At 36.5% G+C, this 10018-nt stretch overlaps 1 protein-coding gene and 1 long non-coding RNA gene across 2 annotated transcripts; both read left to right on the forward strand.

Annotated features, from left to right (window-relative positions):
• Positions 1-5912: 5912 nt before the first annotated feature.
• Positions 5913-7749, forward strand: LOC143605726 (stress-related protein-like). The gene is made up of 2 exons (XM_077081734.1): positions 5913-6034; positions 6977-7749. Exons 1-2 carry the CDS (start codon positions 5996-5998, stop codon positions 7541-7543), a joined length of 606 nt encoding a protein of 201 aa, XP_076937849.1. The 5' UTR covers positions 5913-5995; the 3' UTR covers positions 7544-7749.
• A 1218-nt stretch (positions 7750-8967) lies between these two features.
• Positions 8968-9409, forward strand: LOC143605725 (uncharacterized). Its single transcript, XR_013148601.1, has 3 exons — positions 8968-8977; positions 9097-9189; positions 9308-9409. It is a non-coding gene; the product is annotated as an uncharacterized LOC143605725 (long non-coding RNA).
• The last annotated feature ends 609 nt before the right edge of the window (positions 9410-10018 follow it).

Raw genomic sequence — 10018 nt, forward strand, 5'->3', positions numbered from 1 at the left:
CCATGTCAAAAACTTCGATTTTGGGTCAAAAATCTGGAAAATCTGGAAAACCCGTGGGTTTCTCCGTCGCCCAGCTTGAAGGAGTCGAATCAGACTCATTCGATCGAACCAGTCGATCGAATCAGTCCATTCGATCGAATGCGTAGATCGAACAAGTCCAGTCGACCGAATAGGGAAGCAACCGAATGGTCTCCAACTCATTCGATCGAATGAGTTTTGTATTCGATCGAATGAGTGTTGTATTCGATCGAACGTGTTCCTATTCGATCGAACGTGTTCCTATTCGATCGAACGTGTTCCTATTCGATCGAATCAAGCCAGAACCAAGTTGTTTCCAAGATTCGCCTGAAGTGAAGTTCGTTTATGAAATAAATTAAAAACCTAATGGAAAATGTGTTAAGGCGGTTATCGAAAATGAGTAGTGGTAATAGTAGTAGTAGTAATTGATATGTGTAAATATTATACAGTTAGCCGAGCCCAGTTAAAGAAAGGAATTACAATCAACGGCGAGCGTAACAGGATCCAGGTGAGTTCCTAGCCCCATTTCTTGTTATGTTTTCGGGGCTGTGTGCATACTTGATGTGTTGTTAATACATTTATCCAAAGTGATAAGTGTATGCCATAGGTGATATATGTGATATGTATGAATGATTGCTTGATGGTTCGTGAACGATCTTCGGATATTGCACGTACTGTCAGGTTGTAACGTTATAAATATGGCAAGTATGATATGTATGTTTATGTGCATGAACGTAAGAAAGTTAATCAAAGAAGGAAATGACGGTTGTATGGTTGTATGGTTACGAAAGGGGTACCGAGCCCTAATAATACTCGAGGTATGATGTATGGTTGTATGGTAACGAAGAGGGAATCGAACCCTACTAATATTCGAAAACATGGGACCAGACCCTAATAATATCTGTGATGTTAGGGACCAGACCCTAATAATATCTGTGATGTTAGGGACCAGACCCTAATAATATCTGTGATGTTAGGGACCAGACCCTCATAATATCTGTGATGATAGGGACCAGACCCTTATAATATCTGTGATGTTAGGGACCAGACCCTTATAATATCTGTGATGTTAGGGACCAGACCCTTATAATATCTGTGAGGTTATAGGGCGAAAGGCTCTTTAAAACGTATGATTATGAATGTAAAGAAAGTATGTAAGTAAGAAAGAAAGTATGTAAGTAAGAAAGAAAGTATGTAAGTAAGAAAGAAAGTATGTAAGTAAGAATGAAGGTATGAGTACTTATGTGTGTATGAAAGAAAGTTATGAGGTTAAGTACGTATGTATGTAACAAGGTATTGTATGGTAGTGTATGATTAACTAGAACTCACTCAGCGTAGCTGACTTTTAGTATGCACGCAGGTGAGTAGGATGAGACAGCTGGCTTGAGTGGAGGACACATGGCAGAAGACTAAAGCCTGGCATCTGAAGATCCGATATGTTTTATAAGTTACGTTTTGATTTTGAAAGACAAGAGGAATGTTTAAAGACATGATTATGAATTGATATGTAATGTTTTATGAAAGTTTTATATTCCGCGTAAAGTTTTTAATTAACTCTGATATTTAGAACTGTGTTTATGAGTAAATCCAACACGCAAGTAGGGTTACCGGTAACGGGGCCTTACACAGCAGTTCAGGCTCCGTCAGCCACCATCGCAGCAGCAGCCAGTCACACTGGACATGATCTATCAGCAGCAGAGGGAGATGCGGGAAGAGGCTCGGGCCGATAGGGAGGAGGCTTGAGATCATAGGGAGGAGAGCCCATACGGATGAGACGCGGGCCCACCTGGCCCGCCATAATGATTATTTTAGATTACGTTTTGTTCATTTGCAGGTACCCGCTTCCTCTTTCACTGGCCATATTTATTGAGCAGCCTGTGGATGAGGAAACGCCACCACCACTGTAGACTTTTGTTACCCTTTTGCTTTATTTTTATCTTTTATTTTGTTTTTATTCTCATGGTCTGTATTATATTATTATTATGTTGGGAATATTGTATGGGTAACTGGTTGCGCTTATTTGTATATATATCTTTTGCTGTGGTTGTCGGGTTGAGTTATTTGTATATTTTGTTGTATTTGGAACTTTGTGGGTGTAGTTCACTATAAACCCTCACGAGACCTCACTCGTCCACCCGGGCTACCGGGGGGTTTAAAGGGCTTGTTGCATATGCTAAATGCAATCGTGATTCCTCCGAAAGTGAGTTAGGTCTTTTAATGTTTTTAACTTGTTTAACAAAATTTATTATGAAAAGACTTAATTCGGCTCGGTAATTGTTTTAATAAAATTAACATAAAATCATTTTTATAACTCTTAAAAGACCTATGTCTTACACTTGTGAGAAGCTTGCTTCTACACGTCTCGAGTTTTGCAGGATTGGTTGTCAGTTTTGGTATTTGGGGTGAGACGAGTGTGCACGAGTGTTTACGAGAGTTCGGGAGCCGATTGTTCCATTTCATTGTCGAGGATATCAGATGATTTCATTTTCATAATCTATTTTTTTTTATTATTTTAAATGTTAAAGGTGTAATTGTGTAATTTCTAGTAGAACCATCACATTAGAGCCCCGAGTTTTAAATTGTTAAAAAGTCAATTTCAACCCCGTCCCTCAAATGTTCATTAATTGTTTTAATAATTTAACATTGAGAACAATGTAAACCTCAAGTGTGGGGATGGGGGAAAATTTGAAAAAATTTAGCCTGATAGTACCTCGAAGAGTGTTCGGAAACCAAAGTTGTTAACTGTTAATTATTGTCATTAATGCCAAGTTATAGGTTTCTGGTCATGGTTGGTTTTTCAGCTTCTCTATAGTCTTCTCACAAATGTTTTCAAAAAGAGAAGTTGAAAATGGGGTCGTTTAGGCGGGAATAACGAGTCAAGGGGACGGGTATATATGTTTCATATCGGCAGCCCATAATTCCAGAAATATTGTGAGATGGCCCCCTATAGTTAATACACATATTATATAATAAATATAAAACATGTCTTACACCATTGATTGAGGGAAACCGGTATGTTTTATAGAGTTAGAACTTGCTTGTCACATGCTTATCGAGATCTTAATACCACCACCTATATGAAGATTAGGACTTTAGAAAACCCTTATATACACTTTCCCCCCACTAAATAAATTTCCTTACCCGACATTATCCCCCTAGGATCCCGTTTGGACCAAATTCCTTTTAATTTATTAAACTGAACATTACACACCATTTAAGCCTTGGCCTTCATTTTAACCCTGTGTGATGAAATCCAGTTCGTTATCGAGTTGTATATAGTCAGTTGTAGGGCATAGTACACAATGTACATATGTCTCGGTTGAGTTGTAAATATGTGTGTTTGTCAGAGTTGTATATTTATTTGCTTTAGTGTACTGTCTATCAATTTAGTAAAAAAATTGAAAAATTCAGCAAAAAGCCAAAAAGAAGTGTGTTCTTATTCAGTTATGTAATTAGCAGTCTGTTTGTTTTTTATTAGTTTTTCGTGTATTTGTAAACTGGGTTTCATCCACCTTAGTCACTAAATATGCCTAATCCTCACCCAAACCTAAGCCCTAGCAAAACCCTAGTCTAAGTCTTTATGCAACCAGTGGGTAATGGGTGGAGATAAGACTGGTCTGCAAGCTTATTAAGTTGTAACTCATACTTGGTATTTGAGGGTAGAGACATATACTGGCACATCTTTTGCTAGTCCGATTTTATACCGAGAGGAGTGTTGATAGTGTGAGGGGTATGAACATGTATGCCTTAACCGGAATCAAAGTACACTCGTCTGGGCGACATTATTGTTTTTATAATACCATTTAACCTTATTTGTGGGATGTCAATCTAGAAAGTGTCAGTCTGGGAAACTGGGTACGACCTTAAACCTTACTAGTATTAATGGTAATAATTTACATACCTATGATGGAGGTTGATGTTTGCTTTAGAGTTTGTTTAAGGGCAAGCAAAAGATAAGTGTGGAGATGTGATGGTTGGTTAATTTGTATATATTAAAGTTCGTTTACTTATTAGTTTTATTTGTTTATTGTGGGAACTTCGATACTTCATACAAGTCTGTTGTATTTTAGGTCATATACGTTAAAGCAGCTAATTTGGACCTGTTGAGGCACGAGATGAAGACCCGGGACGTCTAGCACGCAAAACAAGAAAGCAAAATGATTCTGCTGGTAACATGGCCCATCACGATACGTGATGGGCAGGCTTAAAGACCCATCGCGTATCGCGATGGGTGATTAAATGATGTTGACTTTTGGTCCATCGCGATAAGTGAAGACCCCATCGCGTATCGCGATGGGTGGCTCAGACGGGACAGCTAGGTTTTAAGTTATTTTCATCATTCACGACCCTAGAATCTAATAACTTATTCTAGGCGATTTCTAGAGCTAAAGGGAGGCGATTCTACCATACCGGATCATACCAAAACCAAGTTTATGTTCCATAACATCATCATTGACAATTCTATGATGTCAAGGCTCGGCTAATCTCTCCGATTCATTCCCGGGATGTAGAGTTTGTGTTTATTTCAATTTTGATTGTAACCATGAACATACTCTTTGTAATTATCTTTGATTGATATAAGAGTATTGATATTTAGTATTGTTGTGCATCCAATCGGTTTAGGTTTACGATGATCAGAACGATTAGTTTGTCGGTTGCTATAGTAATTTCTCATAGGGTTGTTTAACTAGATTGAATACAAAGAAGCACACAATGCCCTTATTTGAGTCACATTGGCAGGGACCGTTTGATAACCAATGCCGTGTGTTAGCGATTATTGGTGCCTAAGGTTTAACTCGTTAATCAGTCTTTAGTCAGTCTGTGATAATTAGTCTGTTAGGTTGCATGAGAAACCGTTTAATTACATTCTTGAACCCCGGGGATGATTCATCTTTGTTAATTGCTTGAATTCGTTAATTTGCTTAATCATTATTATAACCAACTTATTTGCTTGTGTGATCAGCATTAAAATTACAATATCATAATACTGAAACTTGTTTGCACGATTTGCACTGATCACATACTCCTTGTGTTCGACACCCTACTTACCCTAGCTTGCTTAGGTGATTAGGAACTGATTATTAGTGTTTTTGACTAGATAGCGATAGTCTAGCATCACCGGCTTTTAACCAGCTAGCCTGAGTTTTGACTTATGTTTAACTGACTTTTAGAAAATCGTGGCCCGAATTGTGACCGCCAATACCGACTTTGACAGCCTCCGACTAATCTAGACTGACTTAAAGAAAGTCTCTAATGTAGGGGTACGAGGACCAATTAATCGCCGCCTAGTTGGCTTTGGAATCCAACTTTTACAACACTCATTTTACCCCTCTAGGCCCTTTCCCGCTTGAAAAATGATGATGTAACATTTTTCTTTTCTCTTTCATTAATTTCTAAATCTAAGGATTCAAAATTTTCTTATAGTTTGTAACTTTATATTATAATAATAATCTGTATTGGACCCGCTACCAATTTAAGCGTATTTAAAATATTCACTATTGAAATATCTTGTTGCGTGTTCAACATACGCTTTCAAGATGATTAAACTAAACCAAAACCATATAAAGTTAAATCATATTATATATCCAGTAAAAAAATCAATTTAGTTAAAATCGAGAACACAAATTACATATAATCGATATGGTTTTCCAATTTAACGACCCATTAAACACCTATCTCATCGTCAACCTATGTTACAGCCGTCAAAGTGACCCGGTATCTAAACCGATGAAGTATAGAGGTTAGTTTGATAAAACTGAAAACAATAAGATTTGGTTTATGTTTTGAAACTTTGAAAAGTATAGAGGTTAGTTTGATAAAAGTGAAAACAATAAGGACCCAAATAGCACATTTACCCTCCTTAAATTGCAGTCTACTCTAGACCTAAAATATTAATTATTCCGATTATTGAGCATCTCATCGATACGCAACACAACGCAGTCGCAAACTCTCCGATTCTGATTCACACTTGTCGATCATGGCGGAAAACGATGTTCCTGTTAGCAATCAACCAGAGGTTTGTCTCTTCTTCTTCTTCTTATGTTTAATCATCGTTTTCGTTTGGTTTTTGATCGATTTGATGTTGTTTTGGTTGATTTGCTGTGTGAGAGGATATAATTTTCTGTTTAATTGTTTGTATTCTTCCGATCGTTTCAAAATCTACAAACCCTAAATAATTTTGGGGGAATTATTTCTAGGAATCTGATCGAACGAGTTTTTTTATTGTAATTTATAATATATATTTTTTTTCTGGATGATGATTTTGTGAATTTAACATAATCAAGTTAGGAGTTTTTTAGAATGTTCTGGATGAATTAGGGTTGTTTTATAAATCTACAACACCATTATATTAAATTCTCCAAATAGGATCACATACATGCATGCTACTATTTATGTGTTTAGATTAGGGTTGTGCTTGAGTCGGTTTTGTCTAAAACCGAATCAATAACCAGAATCTCGGTTTTTGAGCTTTTGAAATCCGTTTGAGTTTGGTTCGGTTTCTTTTTTTTAGGTTTTGTCATTTTATCTCGAAAATTTTACGCCGAAAAAAACCGTTGCCCAAAAATAATGAATTTGGGACTAAATTTTTTGTTTAGTTGATAATTAATGCGTTATTGTACATTTGGGCTAAAATATTTGGGTTAAACTATATATTAAATTAATATAAATCACTTAAAACTTCAAAATAAAAATGTCCAGTTTGGTTTTTTCGGTTTTAATTACATGCAACACCGAAACCGAATCGAATGTTTGGTTTCTTTGATAGCATAAAACCAAACCATCGGTTTTTATTTCAGTTTGGTTTTTTCACTTCACTCAATTTTAGATTGGTTTCTTGTCACTTACATGCACCTTCACTTTTTGGTTTCTTGTTTTCTTGAATACTTTTATTTCTGCTTGTAAATCGTTTCTTGATTACAAGGCTAATATGCGAAGTTGTGAATTGATTTGGGTACAGAATGTTGAGAGTGAAGAAGATAGGTTAAAATACCTAGAATTTGTACAAGTGGCAGTGCTTCATGCTGTTCTCTATGCATCAAAGTTCTATGGTTATGCTAAGAGCAACTCGGGCCCACTCAAACCGGGCGTGGAGACGATAGAAGGTACGCTAAAGACGGTTGTGGGCCCAGCATATAATAAGTTCCATGATGTCCCTGTCGAGGTTCTAAAGTTTGTTGACCGCAAGGTAGACGAGTCAGTTAACAAGTTCGATAGCCGAGTGCCGCCATTTGTGAAGAATGTGTCCACAGAGGTGAAGGCTGCTGGTGTGGTAGAAACTGCATCGGGACTGGCTAAGACTGCCTATACTAGACTTGAGCCGGTTGCAGAGCACTATGCAGTTTCGGCTTGGAATAGTCTGAACCGGTTGCCACTCTTTCCTAAGGTGGCTAATGTGGTGATGCCAAGAGCAGCTTATTACTCTGAAAGGTATAATCAGACTGTGAAGCAGAGTGCTGTGAAAGGGTACAAGGTTTCTTCGTATCTGCCATTGGTGCCAACTGAAAAGATTGCTAAGGTGTTTTAACTCCTCTGAGGCCCAAGCTGAAAATTAAAATTTGATGTCATGAATATGTTTTTTTTGTTTTTTTTGGTTATTTGAAGTGGTATGAAACTATGTTCAAGGTATTTGTGTGGTAATTGAAAACGGAACGGTCTATCGTATGTGCAGTTTTAAGGTTTGATAATATGCTATGTTTGGTTTCATCTCTCTCTTCCTTCTCAAAACTATGCTCCTTTTGTTGCTTATGTGGTGACTATGCTATGGTGTTGGTGCTGTTATGATTTATGAAGCAGTAATAGTGTACTGGCTAGTGAAAAGATGTTATTTTTTTCTAATTTTTTTTATGAACTATCATATTTAATTCTCTCTCCCAAACATGACCACAATATTATAAACTGGTAACATATTATCTCTAATACTTCCGTAGTCGGTGTGGGGCATGCCAACGGGTAGCTATGACTACGACGAAAGGAGCTACGACTTTGGGGTATAATTCGAAGAGAGATTGTTTGAAGTCTCTCAAAACTCTATTTTATTAACCAACCATTGTCGCTCTATTTTGTTAACCATTGTTATATTTTGTTTCCAACTAATAAAATCGATATCTTGTTTAATTGCGAGTAGTTGATACTGAGTTCAACTTTCAATAAAGCTCGCCTTCCTTAAACTTGAGATTGAGTTGGGTTTTCCCTTTTATAGTCAAGTTTTTTCCAAGGCTCATGTTTGATTTTGAGCTAACTTTCAATTGGTTTTAGAGTTTCATAAACATACTTCAACCACACTAGTGGTATAAACAGTGGGATGAAAGTCTAAAAGGTAAAGATAATCCCTAAAATATACATTGTTACACCTATGTCAAGTATATTCATGTTACATCATCACTAATCATCTTAATACATTTGAATAATCCTTGATATTTTTAAAAACTCCAAGTTAGTTGATACTTAATAATTTTTTGTTTTAAATAGTAATAACTTGGGTATCAGAAGACATTCCCCAAATCATCAAAAGCAGGAGAGCAGATGGTTGTTTAGTGAATCCATTAACATCATCACTCCCATTCAAATTTGCCTTCATTCAAACCACCATCCGCCACTGCCGGAGACATACTCTCGCTTTTATCCACACCTCAACAGGCCTCATCTGTCGACCCTCAAATTGCACCCCAACTCAAATCATGCTTCAAATTCCTTTTAACCCAACTACTACTACTACTACCCAAAACCCCTCTTATTCGCGAGAATGAGGTCGCCACCCCCACCCATATTCGCGAGAAAGTAATCCAAAAGAATAATTAAAAAAACACGAAGCATTTCTTTTGCTTGTCTGTTACTCCCATCTCTCATTATGTTTTCTTTTCAGGTTCTAATGTGGCGTATGATGACTCGATGAATCTGCGCAACATTTTGTGGTTAGCCCCTTTGCCAAGTAACTCCACGAGCGATTGTTCTGCACCTGGTACCTCAAATCACACTTTTTACTTTTATAGTTAATAAATGTACAAAATTTGATGACAAAAAATATATATCCTCAACTGGACTGTTTTGTTTTTGACTTGTTGATTATGTTATTGACAGGGGTACTAGTGGTATTAGATGCACGTCCCGGAGGAATCATTTACCGTGATATTATACCTGAATATGCAAACTATGCAAGAACTATATATGAAGGTTTGAAGTTTACATTACTGATTGTTGACTTTGACTACCCGTTTTTCCATTCACTTGCACGTTTCTTAAACTACTAATATAATTATCAAATGGCACATGATTCTTTATATTTTGGCAGAGTATTTTGGAGAGACGGTAGTTGATGTTAACTACCTAAATGTAGGAGCTGCAGAGCCTGATTATCAGATATTCATTTGCTAATACTTGACCCTTTGCAGGTCAGTTGTATACTCTCTAGACGGGTCAAAACGAGTAAAATTTCTTTTACCAATAAAAAGGTCACTTACAGACTGTAACAGTGAATCCCTTTCTTGTTTTTTGAAGGTGTGATTCGATTTGTTCACTTCAGGATTTCAGATCATGTGCTTTTAAGTGAGCTTGAGTGATGTAGTTTGCACGCCGTTTGGAAAATGTTTTTAGGCTGGATTGCAATGTGCTCTATAATCGATGCTGTACAATTCATATTAAACATTTGCTATAAGCTGTTATATTTATGGGTTATAAGGAAAAATCGATTATCCAGGGTTATAAGGAAAAACTGATTATCCAAAAAAGCATTGAATATTAATTGTTAAATTTAAAAAAATTTCTTAAAATTTGGCAAAAAAAGTACAATTGCCGGGAATCGAACCCGTGTCTCCTGGGTGAAAGCCAGATATCCTAACCGCTGGACGACAATGGAATTGTATCTAAGGTCTTCAATATTTTATATTTCACTTAAATTATGTTTTTAAAAATTTAGTAATTATTAGTTAGCCTTTAACTAGCACTCTTGGTTTTATATAATGTGGAATTAAGTGAATTTTAGTTTGATGTATACATTAGGCAT

This window comes from Bidens hawaiensis, unplaced genomic scaffold (assembly GCF_021521415.1).
Source record: "Bidens hawaiensis isolate Kalapana, Puna unplaced genomic scaffold, B.hawaiensis_p1.1 tig00070940_1, whole genome shotgun sequence".
Taxonomy (NCBI): Eukaryota; Viridiplantae; Streptophyta; class Magnoliopsida; order Asterales; family Asteraceae; genus Bidens; species Bidens hawaiensis.